General features: G+C 38.8%; 1 protein-coding gene across 1 annotated transcript; it reads right to left on the bottom strand.

Moving 5' to 3' along the window:
- Positions 1-13,691: 13,691 nt before the first annotated feature.
- Positions 13,692-15,529, bottom strand: LOC125093361 (cleavage and polyadenylation specificity factor subunit 6-like). The gene is given in 2 exon segments (XM_047718384.1): positions 13,692-14,805; positions 14,808-15,529. Coding segments are annotated over 2 exon segments (1,653 nt in total). The 5' UTR covers positions 15,514-15,529; the 3' UTR covers positions 13,692-13,858.
- Between the last annotated feature and the right edge of the window lie 6,943 nt (positions 15,530-22,472).

The following is a 22,472-nucleotide window of genomic DNA, read 5'->3' on the forward strand; positions in this document are numbered from 1 at the left end:
GCTGCTTTGGAGATAAGGATTCAGCTCCCACGGTCCCCATACATGCCATACTCTACTTGCTTCTCCCCAACACAGCACCAGATGGCCATTCAAGACTGTGACAGGTGATTCCAGTTGGCAGAGACTATGCTATGTGTTAGTGAAGGAAGCTTGGGGAGCAAACACCAGGCACTTTAGGCTTTGATGACGGGTGGGGGTATCAGATGCTGGGGCCCGAAGAATGACAAATTCCACAATGGCCCTTTTGGCTCTTTTGGTTCCTTCATACTGTTCTTCTCTCTTTCCTGTTAAGCAAAATCTATCCATGGCTAAAAATTCAGTGGATGTCCCAATCCCTCTGTGAATTTTTTTCTGACTCCGCTAGTCTTTGGTTTTATCCCTCTTCTAAATCTCTACATGACGTAGAACCAGAATGAGTTGTGAAAGCATAGTATTAAGAAGTTGACTTCATATCATGAGACCTGAACCCCATTGTGCCAATGAACTGTTGTAACTAGAATACTATTTGCAGGCGCTTTCTGATAGGTAATAGAGAAATAACTGGTCTGTAAGGTAAAAACGAGTCTTTATTGCTAGCTTCCTTTCCTTTCACCATCTTTCTCCCCTTGTCCTGTCTTTGGTCTTTACCTAATAATCAGCACTGTTGTTGCTAATATTTTGTGATATTTTCTGGTCTCCTTAACTTGAAGGAATTCCATTCCCATCTCTAGTGATTCTTCTGTGATATCTGTAATATCGGCAAACATTACATACTTAATAATTGGTTGAGAATACATATGTCTGGAAAAATACAACATTTTATGGCATATGGGGATCTTTTGATCCAGTAGATATTCACTTAATGTAAGAATACCTCATTTGTAGAAACAGTAATAAAATTCCTTCCCTTCCTGTAAAACAGTTCCCTTCACGTAGGGATTAACAGTAGAACGTTCATTACAGAACTGAAGATCCTCTGAGGAACATCAGGCTCACAGCTCTCACAGTAAACTATCTCCTATACATGTCCACACACAAAAACTTGACTGCATAATCCTTTAATATGCTTTTTAACAGACTGATTTCACTGGGAGTAAAGAGCAGGTTTTCGGCACTGCATAGTTTACCCACCAGACTTGTTTTGGTAGAGAAACATAACTATTGTAATAATTATGGATATCTATGATAAAAATTATTTGAAAGAATAATATCTGATTGCTTAGCAAAAATACATGTAGTGTATGTTTTTTATTATGGTTTTCTTTCAAAGAAAATAGTATTTAAGTTTTTTTTTCTAGTGATTTGGGGAATGTGTGTATCTCTTAGATCAAATCTCCCTGTGTGCCGCACTTAGAGTTTTCAAGTAGAAATTTAGATTTACTGCTACCAGATTTTCATTATATTTATTTTAAGCATATCGTTGACTCATCTGAAGAGGTAAAGGCATATATTAGCCATATCATTTGTAGATTTAAATTTCATAAGTTCTTTTTGAGAGAACTATTTTTTGTACTTGAGATTTTAATTCTTTGAAATTTTTCAATTGAATATTCAGAATATTTATTAAACAGACTAAGGGAAATTATTTGCAATTCACATATTTGATAAAAGACTCATATCCAGACTATAAAGAGAACTTCCAAAACTCTATAAGAAGAAAACAAACAACCCTTGAAAATGAACAAAATATTTGAGTAGACCTTTCTCCAAAGATGTACAGATGGCAAAGAAACACATTAAAAGATGCTCAACATTAGTAGTCTCTAGGGAAATGCAAATTAAAGCACAGTGAGATGCCATTACATACTTATTAGGGTGGCTAAAATAAAGAGAAACGGACAATATCAAATGTTGGTGAGGATGTGGAGAAACTGGAATTCATAGATGGCTGGTGAGAAGGTGAAATGAAATGGCCACTTTAGCAAACAATTGAGCAGTTTTTTATAAAGTTACACAGACACTTAACGTATGAATCAGCAATCCCAGTTCTAGTTATTTATCGGAATGAAACAAAAGCCTGTGTTCACACAGAAACCTGAATATGAAGTTTATAGCCACTTCATTCACAATTGCCCCAAGCTAGAAACCACCCAGTGTCCCTCGACCGGCACATGGGTAGACACACTGGTGTCTTCATAGATCAGTATTCCTCAGCCATGTGGCAAGAAAGAACCATCACAGTCCTAACATGGAAGAAACTCAAATGTAAAATGCTAAGTGAAATAAGCCATACTTAAAAGGCTACGGACTGTGTGGTTTCATTTATATGACATGCAAAAGCTATATACAGGAACAGAAAACAGTGGTTTCCAGGGACTGGGGGGTGAGGGGTCAGGCTGACCATGTGGGGAGTGGGGGAGTATATGGGGCAAGGGGGCTGCTCTGTACATGGGTGGTGCTGGTGTTTACGTGCCTGTGCATTTGTTAAAACTCAGGGAACTAAAAAGGGAGAAGTTTATGTGTGTAAATTAGACCTTAATACAGACATTTTTAAAAACTAAGTTCATCCTAGGAGTGAGATAACTGAATACAGAGACCAGTAAGAGGATCAGTCTGGCCGAGGAAGGGAAGAAGGAAACTGAAGGGACATGGCTGAATAAAAGAGAAGCTAGACCTTGATATATTAAAAAAAAATTTTTTTTTAAATTAACACATAATATATTATTTGCCCAGGTAGACCATGATATTTTGTTTAAACAGTTATTTTTGTTTTTTTTTTTTTTAAGATTTTATTTATTTATTTGACAGAGATCACAAGTAGGCAGAAGAGCAGGTAGAGAGAGAGGAGGAAGCAGGCTCCCTGCTGAGCAGAGAGCCGGATGTGGAGCTCCATCCCAGGATCCTGAGACCATGACCTGAGCTGAAGGCAGTGACTCAACCCACTGCGCCTCCCAGGTGCCCCAACCATGATATTTTGTAACAGAAATGTGACAAAGTATGAGAGTAGCATCCAGAAGGCTTCAGTAAACTCTAATTGCGTTTGTGTGTGTGTGCTTATGTTTTGCGGGAGGATAGGGTAGGCATGTAAGCAGGGAGGGCCTCTCAGAAGTGATATTTGATGGATAAAGAAAAAGTTCCCCAGGAAGGGGCCTTGGGTGAGGCAGAGGGAGCGGGTACATCCAAATCACAGTGACTAACGCAAGCGGAGCAAGTGAGGCATTATCCGAAAGGCAAGTGTGAATTTTTAATAAAGAACCAGTGAAAAATAGTTTGATTTTAATTTTAATTAAAGGAGAAGAAAAACAAACATTATTGGAAACATGCAAACTGGGTTTTCTCTTTGCCGCAGCTGCTAACCATGCAGGCTTCCTGGCAGAGGGCAGGTTATCTCTCCTGCCTCTGAGGGCACACCCTATGTGAGCCCCAAGGCAAAGAGATAATAATAGTCTGTGAGCCTGGCAGCCTGCACTCTGGAAGAGTTTATGAGGAGGAAGTCCGCAATTACATATTTCTGGGCAAACATTAACCAAGATTGAAACCCAGATTTGAAGAAAAATAACAGGCTGGAATCTTCAGACATATTCTGTAGCTGTTCTGTGGATTGAAAACAGTAGTCAGAGACAGTCTGCTGCTGCTAAAAGCGAAGGTAAAATATCGAGAGGATGGTGCCTAAAAGTTGGTAGGAAACCTTTTTTCACACCTGCCCGCAGCATGTGTTCTGTAACACACAGAGCATTGTCCCCATCTGAATGGTGGGAAACTATTTACATTCATTACAACAAAGCCAAAGCCACAACATAGGGTCCATTGTTCACCTCATAGCAATGAGCGAATCTATTTATCCATGTGGTTTAAGAGCTCGCCACTGTGCATTGAAAGGCCTCCTCTTGGCAACATCACCAAGAGCATCTCAATCACGGTTACTACCATCTGAACAATTTGGGTTCTGCGCTGTGGTTTTGTAATTTCCATTTTTAAAACTTCTTAGACTGAACCATGATGTGCCCAGTCTAGGTTGGGCATACTTAAAATGAAACTCTTAAGCTAAAATTAGCTTGACATCAAGATGGTGCCTGTTCATTTTCCTTGTATTTATAGCTGACCACAGTCATTATACAGAAGGCATCTAGTCTTTACTGTGCACTCTAGGGAACAGGAGGGGCAGTGGCAATAACCAAAAAAGTCACTAAAATTTTTTCCGAAGGCAGATGGTAGGAACTAAGGCCGCAGGAGCAGTGCCTGCCTTTTAGTGAGGTCAAACCATGTAAGGGGGGGTGGGGGGTGCGGCGGGGAAGGACTTTTCAGTGCACAGCCGTTTACTTTTCAGTTCTTCTAAAGTTAATCAAGACTGATGGGACCTTTTCTACAAGTTTTGCTTGGGGGCCCAGAATTTAACTTACATCACCGCAAAGGAAATATATGTAACAAAACTTCCTCTTTGAGTTTTTTCACCAAGGAACTTACCTACTGACCTCCCCAAGAGGTGAAGGTAAATTCACCCATCGTGATGTTGGGTGAAGCATTTTTGATTGGAGTCAAAAAGATCTGAATTTTAGTTTCTGCCTCTAGCTTCTCATTGAGTGGTTTGGGTTTCAGTTTCATCTGATCAGTTCAGAAGGTTGAATGAAGATTCTTCAGATTCAGAATTCTGATATTTCCTAACTTTTCTGAGGGAAGAAAGATAATTTCTATCATTCTTATTATATGTCAGAACAACAACTGCAGAGGAAAGAAGAAAACCTATTTATTAATTCCATAAAATCAATATATGTATATTTTTTTCAACTCCAAAATACCATGTGGAAAATTGCTATGCATTAGGGATAAGATTTCTTGTGGGACAATGTATGTTATCCTTTACTTGGTCTGGCATTTGACTGTGAAATTCTGAGCAATCCATTTTTGGCTGTTTTGTGTTATTCTAGTTCCACTATCATTCTTTTGGCAGAGACATGTTAATTAAGGCAGAGATGCAAGCTTTTTTGATCATAGCAGTACTGTATATCATATTTCTTCTTTTATTTTATTAGTTCAGTTTTTAAAGTAATGACCTTTAGGTATGTCACAGAGGGTTGCTTAACAGGCTATGTCAAATACCTCATCTAAAATGAGAATGAAAGCTTAATTGTGGTACCCAATGTTTACTTCTAATGCACTATTAGAATCTTTTGACCATTGTCTTTCCGTGGGTATTCATTATATTGTGGTTACTAAGGAAGAAAAACCTGTATTGGCATAGGTCCCTGTTCTCTTGTGAATAATCACAGATACAGAGAGGAGTCATTTAAGAAAGAGATCATCAAGGCCTCAGACACAAGGGGAAGGATGAAGCTGAGACTTACGGATTCACAAGAAAACACCACGTTGTGAAGAACATTTTTAGATCGTGACATACATGAAAACTGTTCGTGACATGACCACCTATATAATGACTCCTGAGGGATCTTTTAGATCAAGAATTGTTGAACTTTGGGCAAATATGCTATGTCTTGTGGGCCTTAATGATTTCTGTCCCAACTATTCAGCTCTGCTCTTATAGCATGAAAGCAGCTATAAACAATATGGCAACAGAGGAGCATTCTGTGTTCCAATATCTTTTTGTTGTTGTTATTTGCAAAAGTGGGCAGTGGGCTGGATTTGGGTCCATAGATTTTAGAAGCCTGGTCTAGATTATTGTGATCATCTATATCATTATCAACATGAACAATGAGCATTTATTTCACCTCTATTCAGCAATTTATAATATAGTTAGGGTTAAAATTAAGTTAACCCTTAGGTTAAGAAGACAAGGAAGCTTCAGCCCACAAGGCTCACAACTCAGGGTCAATTCCCCTATCTGAAGAAGCCCAGTTTTTGAAAGAGGAAACTAATAATACATAGAGATGAAGGTCAAGATAGATTTTCTTTGGATTCTGTAAGTGTACTCTTTAGTTGTACCTAAAATTTTAAAGCATCTATAGGGATTAACTTCTTTTTATTTACTATGTGCTTTTTCTTTTTGTGTTAGTCTATGGTAAAAAAAAAAAAAAAAAATTTTGAAATTAAAATCAAACTCCTGAGCACTTCTGAATATCCAGCCACCTTTTGGGGACATTTATTTGGTCCTATAGAATGTTTTAGAAATCCTATGATGTCAGGTGACAAACGCATTGTAAGCTAAACCATGACTCTTTTTTAATGCTTTATGTTTGTTAAACGATTAAAAGCTTGTGAAAAGAAGGATATCTTTAAATGTTTTTATTTTATTTTATTTATTCTATTTTGTATTATTATTATTATTTTTCCTAGCATCACAGGATTGACCCAACCTAAGGTGAAGTAAGACTAATTTTATCAGATCTATTTTTGGTGTTTCTACTTTCAAGTCTGAATATCCAGTTTCCCCTAGTGATCACAGATGAAATAAAAATCTCATTGTTTTGGGGCGCCTGGGTGGCTCAGTGGGTTAAAGCCGCTGCCTTCGGCTCAGGTCATGATCCCAGGGTCCTGGGATCGAGCCAGGCATCGGGCTCTCTGCTCAGCAGGGAGCCTGCTTCCCTTCCTCTCTCTCTGTCTGCCTCTCTGCCTACTTGTGATCTCTGTCTGTCAAATAAATAAATAAAATCTTTTAAAAAAAAATCTCATTGTTTTGAAAACTGAAGATATGGGTGGACTTGCAGTCCTATTTTAACTGCTTATTTTTATTTTTGTTTTTGACTCCAATTCTTCTTCATCATAGGAAGCTAAACAGAAGTATTGTTCATGAATTTGATTGTTGCTCCACATTTTAGCCTCTAGCAAGGTTCTAATTTTAGAATGGATAGACCCACACATAGGGCAAGATTTTAGGGGTGCTGAAATTGTTTTGCAGTATTATATTTTTTCCGTAAGTGTTTGAAAAACTTGCTTCTTTGGCGGAAGACCTATTAAAATACATGTATTTTAGTTTATTTTTTTACTATTTATGTATTTATTAAAGATTTCATTTATTTATTTGACAGACAGAGATCACAAGTAGGCAGAGAGACAGGCAGAGAGAGGAGGGGGAAGCAGGATCCCCACCGAGCCGAGGGCCCAATGTGGGGTTTGATCCCAGGACCCTGGGATCATGACCTGAGCTGAAGGCAGAGGCTTTAACCCACTGAGCCACCCAGGTGCCTCTATTTTTTTTTTTTTTAATTTTTTAAAAAGGTTTATTTTTATTTATTTTAGAGAGAGTGAGTGGAGGGAGGGACAGAGGGAGAGGGAGAGAGAGAATCTCCAGCAGACTGAGTGCTGAGTCCCTAGCCTGACATGGGGTTTGATTTCAAGACCCTGAGATCATGACCTGAGCTGAAATCTAGAGTCCATTGTTTAACCGACTGAGCACCCAGGTGCCCCTTAAATACATGTATTTTACATGGCAAAGAGGTATTATAAGCCATTAACTTACCACAAATCTTCTGTATCATTGACTATCAGAGATAGGGTCCTAGGTGAATGAAGCCCTAAATAGATACTTAAAAAAAAAAAAAAAGATTTATTTATTTACTTGAGAGATAGAGAGTGTATGTGAGTAAGCATGTGCGTATTCAAACAAACATGAGAACTTGGTGGGGGATGGGCAGTGGTTGAGGGAGAGAAGCAGGCTCCTCACTGAGCCTGAGTGGAGCCTGATGCAGGCTCTTCATCTCACAGCCATGCAATCCTGAGCCTGAGATCATGAGCTGAGCTGATATCAAGAGTCAGAGGCTTAACTGACTGAGCCACCCAGTCGTTCCCTAGATAGATACTTTTGAAGAGGAGAGAAGAGTGGTGATTTGCTCTCTTTTACTGTATCATTTCCCCCCTCTATTTCAATAACACCGAAAATACAAGCCTTTTCTGGAACTTGCAGCAAACTCAGTTTGTGTTCTCTGGAAGATGCTGGTCATTAAGAATGATAATCAACTGGGGCGCCTGGGTGGCTCAGTGGGTTAAGCCGCTGCCTTCGGCTCAGGTCATGATCTCAGAGTCCTGGGATCGAGCCCCGCATCGGGCTCTCTGCTCGGCAGGGAGCCTGCTTCCTCCTGTCTCTCTGCCTGCCTCTCTGCCTACTTGTGATCTCTCTCTGTCAAATAAATAAGTAAAATCTTTAAAAAAAAAAAAGAATGATAATCAACTGCCTCATTTTTTCAAATTTTTTGTTCAGCCCATGTAATATTGATGCTGAAGAAAATTAGGCAATGTGAATGGCTGACTTTATTTGGACTCATTGGATAAAAGCTGTATTGGATAAAAGCTGTAATCAGAACATATAAAAAAATTATTAGAAAAGTTATATGAACTTAATTTGACCTTTTGATGTAGTGCATGTAAGGATAAAACAATTAAAAAAAAACAATTTTTATAGTAAGAGACTATTTAGTAGTTTCTAGTTCTGATTCACTTTTTTTCCCCTCAGTTCTTATATTTTTCTGTGCTGAGGAAATTGGTATGACAACAAAGAGGTAGACGTTGAGACTGGTTAACTAGTATACCGTAACATGCATATTATGTGTGCAAATTGATATGTCCTCAAGAGAGAATTCTATCTATGAGGGGTCTTTGTTGGACCACATTAGCTTTCTCCAGAAAGCAAGAGAATGTACTCTGGCTAACACTGAGAATCGTCAGCCAAGAAAAAGGGTGATTTTTCAAAGAGAAGTAGCTCAGATGTTTGCCTCATGCCAGTCCTATGGAAAAGGTTTTATTACAGATTCTGGGTGAAAGACTGTGGAAGGTATCACCAGATTTTGAAGAAGTACCTAAAAAAAGATCCCCAAAATTCTTCGGAATAAAGTGATATGGATAAAGATTCTCAGAAAAAGAGATTCAGAGATACTTTTCTGTTGTTGGGCAGGGTTCTTCCTGGAGCAAAGGGTGAAAACTACCAATTTACTGTGCATATTGTTAGGAAGTTGTAGCACAGGTATAGCAAAGTTGTTTCATGGGAAATTGTGTTGAGAAGGATTCTGCTATGTTTGTTCTCAGCAAGAAAGAACACCTTGATGAATTAGTGATGTCTGCTATAGGTATGTGAAGAGAAAGTAATTTTGTGTACAGTATATTTGCTTGACTCTGATCAAGGTACAGTTTTATAGCAGGTGTTTTAGTCTTGGAGGGGAGGAAAAATTTTTTTCTCTATCCCGTTAAGTTTAGTGACAAGGGCTTGTGAATTAAACTGACAGGTTAATATAAGAAAAGATTTATTTTGCATATTCACTGGAACTTCACAGAAAAGGAGTGGAAACTCGAAGAAGTGGTTAAGTTTGAGCGCTTATAGGCCATTAAACAAAGGGCTATAAATTGTGACAAAGTGATAAGATAAAGGAGAAGGGATTTGGGCTTCTAAAGGTGGTCAATTATGGGAAGGTAAATATATGAGGGAAACTAATGGAAGACAAAGGTTATTTTAGCAGACTCAAGGGTGCTTTCTCCAGTGATAAAAGCCAACTCTGGTGATTAAGAGCCATTCTCTTCGTAGTATGGGAGAAGGGAAGGAAGATACCTTCAGGAATGCAAATTTATGCTTTGCTTTTACAAAGAAAGGGGGAGGGCGGAGGGTTTCTCCTGTGTCTGCTGTTTCTTAATGGTCTTCAGCTCAAAATAATCCTGATGACGGAGTGAGATATTTTGAGGTGGCGTATTCTGATCCCGTTCACTCTCTAATCTATTTCTTTTTCTGTGATGAAGATGTTACCTCGGGAACTAGTATGAGAATGAAATGAGATGATATCTGTGAAAGTACTATGAGAGTTATAAAGCATTCTACAAATGTCTGGGTTGATTCTGATATTTTAGGTTGCATTTGCTTTCTTCAGTTTGAAATCTCAGTTCCTTATAAATTTATGATGAAATTGACCCAGTTGGCAAAATGGAATGGAGATGAGTAACAGAAAAACATCCTTCTGTATCTTTCAAAAAATGTATCTTTTACTGTCAATAAACAGCCAAGAAAGATAGGAATGGAACTAATTATCTGTAAACATCCCCTGACTCCTTCACTTCCCATCTGAATTTAATTCTAAAAAAAGGGACCCCGATGGATTCCTGCCTTCACATATAATTACCTGGAAATTGACGGACATTTAAAGCACACACGACACTTTTTAGCTTTAATTAGCTTAAATTGGTGGAATTTTTTGTACTAGTAGTTTTGGGGATGGTTGAGGCATGAGAATATACTTAACATCATTTCCTGCTGATGCTAAGATTTAGGCCCTATTAGAGAATTCTATATTTAGAATAAAATCACTTAAGAAATGTAGCCCAGTGGTTGTTATGACCATGAGGTAAACAGTGAGAGAAGCTTGAGAAAAAAAAGTTGTCACTGACAACAGCAGTAATCAAAAAAACACAAGTTTTATTTAAATGATCTTGAAGGTTTTCTTGATGGATGTTAAAACTCTTTTGCTTTGCTGTAACATTTTTTTGATATTGATAATATGGACACCATAAAGAAATGCAATATGTAAGAAGAGTTTTAGACCAATTCCAAAAAGGGCAGATCAAAATACATTCATCTGAGTTGTCTTCTATGATTACTTTAAATTCTTCTGTATTTGTGGCTGATTCTCCTTATTTGTAATTTTGTTAACTTTTTTCCCTAAGTTGGGCCAGCTAATGGTTTATTTCATTAATAATTTCAAAGAATCACTTCTTGAATTTATTTATCACTAATACTCTTATTTATTTTGGTATTCCAATATCATTAAATAATTTTCTTTTTTTAAAGATATTTTAAAAGATTTTATTTATTTATTTGAGAGACAGAGTGAGGAAGAGAGAAAGAAAGGGAGAGAGAGAGAGAAAAAAAAAACACATGAAGAGGGGCAGAGGGACAGGGAGAGGGAGAAGCAGGGCTCCCCAGTGATCAAGCCTGATGTGGGGCTTGACTCCAAGACCCTGGGATTATAACCTGAGCTGAAGGCAGACACTTAACTGACTGAACCACTCAGGGTCCCTTAATTTTATTTTTCCAGTGCATGATATTTTTCTTCCTTTTTACACTTCCTTAATTTTATTTTGTTGTTCTTTTTCCAAATATTGACTTGAATGCTTGATTTATTTTCATTCTTTCTTATTTAATAATGTGTTTATGATTTTAGATTTAGCTATTTAGCTTGGCCCATATTTTTTAAATATGTAATATATTTCATTATCATTTTGCAGATATTTTGAAATTTTGGTTGTGATTTTCTCTTTGATGCAAGTGTTGATTAAAAGTAAATTTCTTAATTTTCATGAGATTGACTTTCCTTTTTTTCTTTTTAAAAATTTATTAATTATTTTTATTAACATATAATGTATTATTTGTCCTAGGGGTACAGATCTGTGAATCGTTATGCTTATACATTATACATACGTTAAGCACTTACCATATCACATACTCTCCCCGATGTTCATAACCCAACCACCACCCTCTCTATACTTCTCCTCCCCCCAGCAACCCTCAGTTTGTTTTGTGAGATTAAGAATCTCTTATGGTTTGTCTCCCTCCTGAGCCCATCTTGTTTCATTTTTTCCTTCCCTACCCCCCCAAACCCCCTGACTCTGCCTCTCAAATTCCTCATACCAGGGAGATCATATGATAATTGTCTTTCTCTGATCAACTTATTCTGCTCAACATAATACCCTCCAGTTCCATCCACATCATTGCAAATGGCAAGATTTCATTTCTTTTGATGGTGCATAGTATTCCAGTGTATATATATATACCACATCTCCTTTATCCATTCATCTGTTGATGGACATCTAGGTTCTTTCCATAGTTTGTCTATTGTGAAAATTGCTGCTATAAACATTTGGGTGCACATGCCCCTATCGCATTGTGGTTTTGATTTGTATTTCCCTGATGCAAAGTGACGTTGAGCATTTTTTCATGTGTCTGTTGGCCATCTGGATGTCTTCTTTATATAAATGTTTGTTTATGTCTTCTGCCCATTTTTTGATTGGATTATTTGTTCTTTGGGTGTTGAGTTTGATAAGTTCTTTATATATTTTAGATGCTAGCCCTTTATCTGATATGTCATTTGCAAATATCTTCTCCCATTCTGTCAGTTGTCTTTTTGTTTTCTTGACTGTTTCCTTTGCTGTGCAAAAGCTTTTGATCTTGATGAGGTCCCAATAGTTCATTTTTGTCCTTGCTTCCCTTGCCTTTGGCCATGTTTCTAGGAAGAAGTTGCTTCAGCTGAGGTTGAAGAGATTGCTTCCTGTGTTCTCCTCAAGGATTTTGATGGATTCCTGTATCACATTGAGGTCTTTCCTCCATTTTGAGTCTTTCTTGTGTGTGGTGTAAGGAAATGGTCAGTTTGATTCTTCTGGGTGTGGTTGTCCAATTTTCCCAATACCATTTGTTGAAGAGACTGTCTTTTTCCATTGGACATTCTTTTCTGCTTTGTCGAAGATTAGTTGACCATAGGGTTGAGGGTCTATTTCTCGGCTCTCTATTCTGTTCCATTGATCTATGTGTCTGTTTTTGTGCCAGTAATATACTGTCTTGATGATGACAGCTTTGTAATAGAGCTTGATGTCTGGAATTGTGATGCCGTCAACCGTGGTTTTCTTTTTCAACATTCCTCTGACTATTCAGGGTCTTTTCTGGTTCCATATAAATTTTGGGATTATTTGTTCCATTTCTTTGAAAAAAAAAAAGGATGGTATTTTGATAAGGATTGCATTTAATGTGTAGCTTGCTTTAGGTAGCATAGACATTTTCCCAATATTTGTTCTTCCAATCCATGAGCATGGAACATTTTTCCATTTCTTTGCATCTTCCTTACTTTCTTTCATGAGTACTTTATAGTTTTCTGAGTACAGATTCTTTGCCTCTTTGGTTAGGTTTATTCCTAGGTATCTTGTGGTTTTAGGTGCAATTGTAAATGGGATCAATTCCTTAATTTCTCTTTCTTCTGTCTTGTTGGTGTATGGGAATGCAACTGATTTGTGTGCATTGATTTTATATCCTGACACTTTACTGAATTCCTGTATAAGTTCTAGCAATTTGGAGTAGAGTCTTTTGGGTTTTCCACATAAAGTATCATATCTGCAAAGAGTGAGAGTTTGACTTCTTCTTTGCCGATTTGGATGCCTTTAATTTCTTTTTGTTGTCTGATTGCTGAGGCTAGGGATTCTAGTACTATGTTGAATAGCAGTGGTGATAGTGGACATCCCTGCCATGTTCCTGACCTTAGGGGAAAAGCTCTCAGCTTTTCCCCATTGAGAATGATATTTGCTATGGGTTTTTCATAGATGGCTTTAATGATATTGAGGAATATACCCTCTACCTCTACACTTTAAAGAGGTTTTTTTTTCCCATTAAACAGTTTATTACAACACTACATCTATTGTAATCAAAGTGGTGCTGTTTACAGACATTATCATATGAACATTTTTTTTTAAAATTTTTTTTTTAAAGATTTTATTTATTTATTTGACAGAGAAATCACAAGTAGGCAGAGAGGCAGGCAGAGAGAGAGGAGGAAGCAGGCTCTCTGCTGAGCAGAAAGCCCGATGTGGGGCTCGAACCCAGGACCTGGGATCATGACCTGAGCCGAAGGCAGCGGCTTAACCCACTGAGCCACCCAGGCACCCCATATGAACATTTTTAACAAGAACAAACTACTATAAAAACAAGCATTTACTTGACTTTTTTTTCCAATTGCTTGCACATTATAATGGCCAAATGTATATAACCAGTAATAAAGTTGCAAAAGCTATAACTTTTTAAATCACACAGGTTTCCTTCAAATAAAACAGTTAAGCAATATAAAAAATAAAACTAGAGTTACTGGTTACCATTTATGCAGATTTGCTTTATTCAGATCTATTCCTATTCATTTTATCCATGAATCCTTACGGGTTCAGTTCAATCACAAGAAGCAAACTGCTGGACAAGCGTCATTTTTCCCCCATGAAGACTGTTTTGTCTTGGAAGGTGTTCCTCTTCCTTCAGCTTCTTCTAACGATGATGATACTCGCGCTCTTGGTCCCATTCTCAGTCCCGATCTTGGTCCCAGTCCTGATGTCTCTCTCGTTCTCTGCTTCTCTCTCTATAATAATCATCATGACGATCTCTACTCCGGGATTTATGACGCCGACTCTTTTCTTGTGATCTGCTATGATCCCTCTCTCTTGATCGTTCATGTCTTGATCCAGAACCATAAGACTTGGATTCAATTCCATGAAGGCAATCTTGCAAAGAGCTAATAAGAACTTTGCAACGATCATCAGCAGATACTTTGGATTGTTTAATTAAAGAAATTGCAGTTACCAGTGTCTCAATAGCACTCCCATAATCACCAGCACTGGCATCAGACACAGCTCTTAAAATAGCACTGCTTGAGATTGCCCTATTTCTATTCATGATTTCTTCAAACTCAGCTTCACTCAATGGCGTTCTTGCAGTATCGATTTCCCTTCCAGGAGGCCCATAGTCACCCCTATCATATGGTGGGGATCGGCCATATGGATCTGTTGGTGGTGGACCCCAGTTATCTGATGTAGGCATGCCGCTGTTAGTCGGTGGAGGAAAGAAAGCCGTATTCACATGTGGAACTGGTAGTGGAGCACATGGAGGTGGTCCAGGAAGATGCGGAGGAGGAGCAAGTGTAAGGGGTGGCCCAAGAGGGCCAGGTGGGCGAGGTGGAAAAGGGCCTGGAGGTGGAGGTGATCCCTGCTGTGGAGGTGGTGGACCAGGAGGGGGGCCGTAGCCTGGAACTGGAGGTGGAGGGCCCGGAGGAAGCGGACCCAATGGAGGCTGCCCAAAAGGTTGTCCAGGAAAAAGAACTGGTCGTGGAGGGCAATCTCCTCGATTAGGAGGCCCAGCTAAAGGAGGAGGCAGAACCTGACCAGGAGGTGGAGGACCTGGTGGACCAGGTGGGCCTGGAGCACCGAAGGGTGGATGTGTGGAGTCTGTCCAGCTGGAAAAGGTGGGGGTGGTCCTCCTGGTCCTGCTGGTCCAGGAAATCTGTCCCCAATGGGAACAGCCCCCGGAAAACAGCCCCGTCCTCTACCACCTTGTGGAAATGCTGCACATGAACTGCCTCCTGGAGGACCAGCTTTACCTTCCCCAGACATTTGTCCTGATTGTGTAGTTTTCCTGGACTGCATTTCAGATTGACTCAGAAACTGTTTATTGCATGGAGTTACAACAGGATTCTGACCATGAAGTTCTCTCTTAGGCAACAGATCCATCAATTTTTTTGAGGATGCTTCAGATCCAACACCAACAAGGGCAAACCCCTTTGACTGGCCATTTGCCCAGTTTTCAAAGAATTTTATCTCCAAAATATCATTTACTCCCAAAGAATGCACTGCTTCAGTTAAGTCTTTATCTGTTGTCCACCATGTTAAGTTTCCAATATACAATGCAATTCTCTTCCCAGTATACGTATAGACAACATTTGGTGCTGCTCCTTTACCCACATCATCACCAACAGTTGGTGGGAGAGTATCCATGTAATCACGGTCTTCTGGGGCATCTCCATTATTTGCAGATGGAGAGATGACATCATCATACAAATCTATCTGATCATGCCCACCATATTCAGCTTCCTGGTTGAACTCTTTGCCCACATCCGCGTAAATGTCTATGTGGTCCACACCGTCCGCCATCTTCTCTCGGCCAAGGCTGCCGCCGCCTCCTGCCTGTTTTTTTTTTTTTTAAGATTTTATTTATTTATTTGACAGACAGAGATCACAAGTAGGCAGAGAGACAGGCAGAGAGAGAGGAGGAAGCAGGCTCGCTGCTGAGCAGAGAGCCCGATGTGGGGCTCGATCCCAGGACCCTGGGATCATGACCTGAGCCGAAGGCAGAGGCTTAACCCACTGAGCCACCCAGGCACCCCAAAAGAGTTTTGATCAAGAAAGGATACTGTACTTTCTCAAGTGCTTTTTCAGCATCTATTGAGAGTATGATATGGTTCTTGTTCTTTCTTTTATTAATGTATTATATCACATTGATTGATTTGCGGATGTTGAACCAGAGATTGACTTTCTTCTCTCCTTGTCCTTCTCTCCTTTGCTTCCTCTTTATTTATAGTTTAATATCACTGAAGGTCAGTCAGATAATATGTGCGGTGCTATTTCTAGTTTCTTTTTGTTTGATTTATGTTCAGAATTTTATAAATATCCCATGAATTCTTGTAAAGCAGGTTCATTATTTTTATTAGGATAGTAAGTCCTACATATCTTTATGTTCATACTCATCAATTATGTAATTGAAATGTAACATTCTGAATTGTTTTTTGTCTAAATTGATTTTCCATGGACTAATATTGTGATATTAAGTCTCTTACTATGTTTTAGTCTACTATTCTTTGCATTTCCTATAGTCTGTGTATTACAAATTTTAATATAACCATTTTCTGCATAAAGACCATTATAATCTCATCATGGATTGTATTCTTTTTTGTTTTTAATACATACAGCTTTTTTAAAATGATTTTATTTATTTGACAGAGAGATCACAAGTAAGCAGAGAGGCAGGCAAAGAGAGAGAAAGGGGGAAGCAGACTCCCTGCTGAGCAGAGAGCTGGATGCCGAGCTTGATCCCAGGACCCTGGGATTATAACCTGAGCTGAAGGCAGAGGCTTTATCCCACTGAGCCACCCAGGTGCCCCCACGGATTGTATTCTTTATCATTGTTTCCTCTTTGTTTTATCAAGGAATTGAATTTAATTCTGCAAATCAATTTTAATATTACTACTGTTATCAACATTCATGTTAGTGTTATAAATGTAGTAATTATAAATTACATGAATATAGAAAATCATAGCTTTTAATTTTATTATTTTTTATTACTTTTTATTTTATTGTTGAAGTATAATTGACATACAACGTTATATTAACTTTAGGTGTACAACGTATTGATCCAACGATTCTACTGATTACTCAGTGCTCACTACGATCTATGTGGTCACCATCCGTTACCATATCATCTTATTACAATGTTATTGACTGTGTTTCCTATGCTATACTTTTCATCTCAGTGACTTATTTGTTGGAAGTTTGTACTCTCAGTTCCCTTTATTTGTTTCCCTTCTCCCTCCCCTCTGGGGACAACCAGTTTGTTCCATGTATTTATGAGTCTATTTGTTTGTTCATTTGTTTCATTTTTTTTTAGCTTCCGCATGTAAATGAAATCATATGGTATTTATCTTTTGCTGTCTGGCTAGTTTCACTTAGTCTAGTACCCTCTAGCTCCATTCATGTTGTCACAAATGGCAAGATCTCATTCATTTTTATGTCTGAATAATAGTTCATGGGGTGTGTGTGTATATATATATATATGCACACACACAACACATTTTCTTTATTCCTCTATCAATGAACGCTTGGGTTGCTTCTATATCTTGGCTCTCATAAATTATGCTGCAGCAAACATAGGGATGACAATATCTTTTTGAATTAGCATTTTCATTTTCTTTGAGTAAATACCCAGTAGTGGAATTACTGGATCATATGGCATTCTATTTTTAATTTTTTGAGGAACTTCCATATACCGTTTTCCACAGTGGCTGTATCAGTTTGCATTCTTGCCAATAATGTACAAGTGCTCCCATTTTGCCATATCTTCACCAATACCTGTTATTTCTTGTCTTTCTGATACTGGCCATTCTGACAGGTGTGAGGTGACATCTCATGGTGGTTTTGATTTGCATGTCCCTGATAATAATTGATGCTGAGCATCTTTTCATGTATCTATTGGCCATCTATATGTCTTCTTTGGGAAGATGTCTATTCAGGTTGTAGTTTCTTTATTTTTTATATTTGAGCTAATTTTCTTCATAAGCCTTTACTCTGCTAGAAAAGAAGAAAATTAGAACCTTCCAGTTACTTGTATCCTAGTTTCCTTAGGGTTACTTATGCTCTTTGAGGTAAATGCCCAGGTTTTTTTGTATCTCCTCTAGGAGACATCTTGGAATATGAGGTGGGATTATATAACATGGATAACAGTGACATGGACTTGTCACCATTCTCTGTGTCCTTACTCGTCTCTTTTGCGAGACTGTGTTGAGGTAGGACTAATCCTCTCTGGGTTTTGGGGTGTATGGACATTGGATTGAGTAATATTCATATTCTGTGGTTTCTGCTTTCTCTCACACTGGGTCTCTGTTGCTGCAACAGCCTGTCTAGTTCTTCTGGGCCCGTCACTAAGGCTCATGGGAACTTCTGGGTCCCTCTCATTCTCCACACAGACTTTGAGGAGTCACCCACTACCCCAGGTTCAGGAGCCCAGCCCCCCTTCCTCTATTAATCCATATTGCCTATTTTCTCCATGTCATATTGGTAAGGCACTACACAGTAAGAAGGGTTTTCCCTAGGGACTTGCAGCCTCCTGCAGGTCTTGCTGGGGGAAGAGGATCAATAGCCCTGAAGTTTTCAGCTTTCCTCCATACTTACTAGAATTTTTTTTTTTTAAATATAGCTTTATCCCTTTTTATGTCCATTTTAGAACTTCCGACTTACCTGAGTTTAAATTAGAGATAAACCTAAAGCACTAATTTAGGAAAGTACAATGTAATCTGAACATCTTGTTCCTTTAATAAGTATATCTACCTCAGTGACCTATATTGTTGATCCATCAGCACATCCGGTTAATTTTGTCTTCAACTCCATCTACTTTTTGTCTCCACCACTACCATCCTAATATAAGCTACCTTCTTTCTGTTTGTTTTGTTTTGGTCGGCAGTAATAATGCAAGAGCTTTCAAATTTAACTCCCTGATTCCAAACTGCATAGCAGCTGGAGTGATTACTTCAAAATATAAATGAGATGGTCAAAATATGAATGAGATCGTAAGTTCATGAGACTTGACCAAGGCATCTTGCCACACCTGAAATGAAATTCAAACTCTTCCCCTGATTTTACACACTGTATTCTCTAGCTCACACCCATCTCTGCAGCATCATCTCCTACTCCTTTCTTCCTCGCTGACTATACTCTGGCCAAACCACACCGGCATTCTTTCTGCTCTGGAACCAGACAAGCTCCTTCCTGCTTACGGCTCTGGGGCTAGTCTCCCCTGTCTGTGGAATGTTCTTTCTCCATGGCTCCTTAAATCTGGTTTCTTTCTGGTATTACTTTGAATTATCACATCCTTACCAGAGGCCTTCTCTGACCCTCCAATCTAAATAGTTTTCCAACTGCATTTCATCACAGTCCCCTTTTTTGTGTTCATCACAGTGCACATTGCTACCTGATTATTCTTACTGATATATTTGTTTATCTGTCTCAAGCAATAATATGTGAGCTGTACACGAGTAGGAACATGTCTGTCAGTTATCACTAATAATGATAATAGTAGTAGTGAAAGAATACAGTATTTACTATTGAATCTTCAAAATGGTCCCATTCTAAGCCCTTGCCATCTATTAAGTCTTTAATCTTCATTGCAGTCTCATGAGGCTGATACTCTTTTTACCCTAATTTTATAGTTGTAAGGACTGAGGCACAGAGAATTTCAGTGATGTGTATAGGGTCACATGGCTGTTAAATTTTATTTTATTTTTTAAAGATCTTATTTATTTGAGATAGGGCACACATGCGAGACAGAGAGAGCGAGCGAGCATGCACAAGCAGGGGGGAGTGGTGGTGGGAGAGGGAGAAGCAGGCTCCCCACTGAGCAGGGAGCCCGATGCAGGGCTTGATCCCAGGACCCTGGGATCATGACCTGAGCTGAAGGCAGACACATAACCAACTGAGCCACGCAGGTGCCCCAATGGCTATTGAATTTTAAAGGTGGGATTTAAATCCAGGCAGAGTGGCTTCTGGCCCCACACTGCTACATGCTAGTCACAGGAGGTACAGATCAAAATAAGACAGAGACACTTCTCTCAAATTCTCAATAGTTAGGAAGTTCAGGAAAATGAAAGAAATCATGATGAAGCACGATATGTTTTATATTACAGGTATGGGGGGGCTGCTAGAAAAGCATATAAATGAGGCATCTTATTTATAGTATACAAATCTTTTTGTATTAATATATATCAGAAAAACCTGAAATGTCTTCATTAGTATATGATAGTCCCCTTATCTGTGGTTTTCTTTCTGTGGTTTCAGTTCCCCACTGATGACTGGGTCAGAAGCAGATGACCCTCTTTCTGACCTATCATCAGAAAGTCAGGGGGTGCCTGGCTGGCTCAGTCCATGGAGCATGCAACTCTTGATCTCGGGGTTGTGAGGTCGAGCGCCACATCAGGCATAGAGGTTACTTAAAAATAAAATCTAAAAAAAAAAAAGGTCAGTAGTAACTTCAAGCTACATCAGAACACCTCCTTTCACCTCACTTCATCTTATCACATAAGCATTTTGTCATGTCACATCATCTCAAGAAGGGGAGTATTGTAAAATAAGATATTTCAAGACAGAAAAAGACCACATTCACATAACTTTTATTGCAGTATATTGTTATAATTTCTTTTGCTGAGTTAGTGTTAATCTCTTACTATGCCTAATTTATAAATTAAACTTTATCATATGTATGCATGTATAGGAAAAAACAGAGTACATATAGGATTTGGTATTACCTGTGGTTTCAGGCATCTGCTGAGGGTCTTAGAATGTATCCGCCTGTGGATAAAGGGGAACGACTGTATTTGCTGGGCCATCCTTTGCTCATATAAGTTATCTGGCATCATGCTTGTAGAAATGTGGAGATAGCCAGATGAAACATTTTCAGTATAGAACATACCTAGTAACTGAAATTTGTCAGATTTTTTTTTTCTGAAATGATTCTGATATTGGTTTTCTATTCTTTCTACTCCTATTCCCTTCTATTCTGGCTAAGGGAAAAATTGTTTCACAGGTGACAGGTGCTGTGAGGGAACTAGAAGAAGGTGAACCAACCATCTTGAGAAAACCATTATTTGCCTACTTTGAAGAAATCCCTTGAAATAATGAGGCATAATTAATGCCAGTTCTTAGGATTATCTTAGGATTATATGAAAGTTTTCCAACATACCCAGTGCAGTTCTGATGGCCAGAAATGGCCATTTGATCACAGTTATGCCAGCTAGCCATCCCATGCCTCACTGAATTTACCAGTAAAGTGAGATTAACTGTACACATCAAGTAATAAATGTTAATAATAATAAATTAGCACCAGTAATGGCTAGTCTGCTTTTAGTGCCAGAAGCTAATCTAAGGGCATTGCAGTTTATTTAATCTTCACATCAAACCTGGTAAGGGAGGTGTTATCCCTGGTTGACTGTTAGGAAAATTAAGGCCCAGAAAGGTTAAGTAATTTGCCCAATATCTCACTGCTACAAAGCATAAATTTGAGTCCAACTATAGGGTTGTGTAAATAAAGCAAACAAATCATTGCCACTATTGAGTGGCTTCTATGTGCCTGGCACTGGGCTAGTCACTTTAATGTGTTGTCTCATTCACTTCTCATAGCCCTGTGAAGTAAATGTTGTACTCATATGACAGGTAAATAACCGGGAGACTGGGGAATATGGAATTTTCCCAGTGTTATGTAAGGTCAGGCCTGCCTGACTCCAAAGTCTATACAAACTAGCAATTCATTAAACTCTTTAAACTGGCAAGTGGTGTACTGTTCTTTCTTCTTAATTGCCTCTCCCACTCTTATTCTTCTCCTCTGGTACTTTTCTCATTCTTTGTGCTTTTGTGATGCATCGTTCAATAATGTGCATAATATAAAACCCCCTAACATTTTCTGAGACAGATAATATGCTGTGCATGGTGCTAAATTGTTTGCTATTCATTACCTCATTTAATCCTCCCAGCCATCAAATATCGTAGGTACCACTATGAGCACCGTTTTATATTTGAAGTTAATATAGAGATACTCTTGGCAACATTTTTGCTAATCCTCTGGATATGCAGTATTCCTTCGAGAAAACGGAGCATTTTAAAGCCTTGTTGCATTTGCTTGCGCTGAGAATAAATGAGCCAGATTAAAAATTCTTTTAGTTTTTGAGCATTGAAAACGGAGCATTTTAAAGCCTTGTTGCATTTGCTTGCGCTGAGAATAAATGAGCCAGATTAAAAATTCTTTTAGTTTTTGAGCATTAAAAAATATGCGATCCTATTTAAAACAATTTTTCCCCCCCTCTTGAAGCAGGGTGGTTTCGAGTTGTCTTCTTTGTGGTGTGTTTCTTGAAAAGTTTTGTAGGGCTAATCTGGTTAATTCTGGATGCTTCCTTTTCCCCTTGTCTCTCTGCAGGTCTCTGCTCCATTCTCAGGACAGCCACCATTAGCTTGTGTCTACTGAAGGAACCAGTGGGGGCCAAGGGGAGGGGTAGTGGGGGGGGCAGGGTGTTGGGTCTCTGGGAAACTCATTTGCATACTTCTTGTTACAAAGGCCGACCACATCCTGGTTAAGACAATGTGCTGTCTGATAAACAGACTGCATCCCCCAGTGTCTGCCTGGAGCTCCGCCAGCCTGTGGTCCGCCTTTGTCACAAGGTGCTGTTTATTCGGCCTGGAAGTCCAAGGACAGGACAAACCAGCTAAATGAACCTTTTATTTCTCCCATTCTCTGGCAGAAATTCCTTGGGTCAAAAACATTTATTAATATTAGATTAAGGGGGAGGCATCAGAATTTT

Source organism: Lutra lutra, chromosome 2 (assembly GCF_902655055.1).
Source record: "Lutra lutra chromosome 2, mLutLut1.2, whole genome shotgun sequence".
Lineage (NCBI taxonomy): Eukaryota > Metazoa > Chordata > Mammalia > Carnivora > Mustelidae > Lutra > Lutra lutra.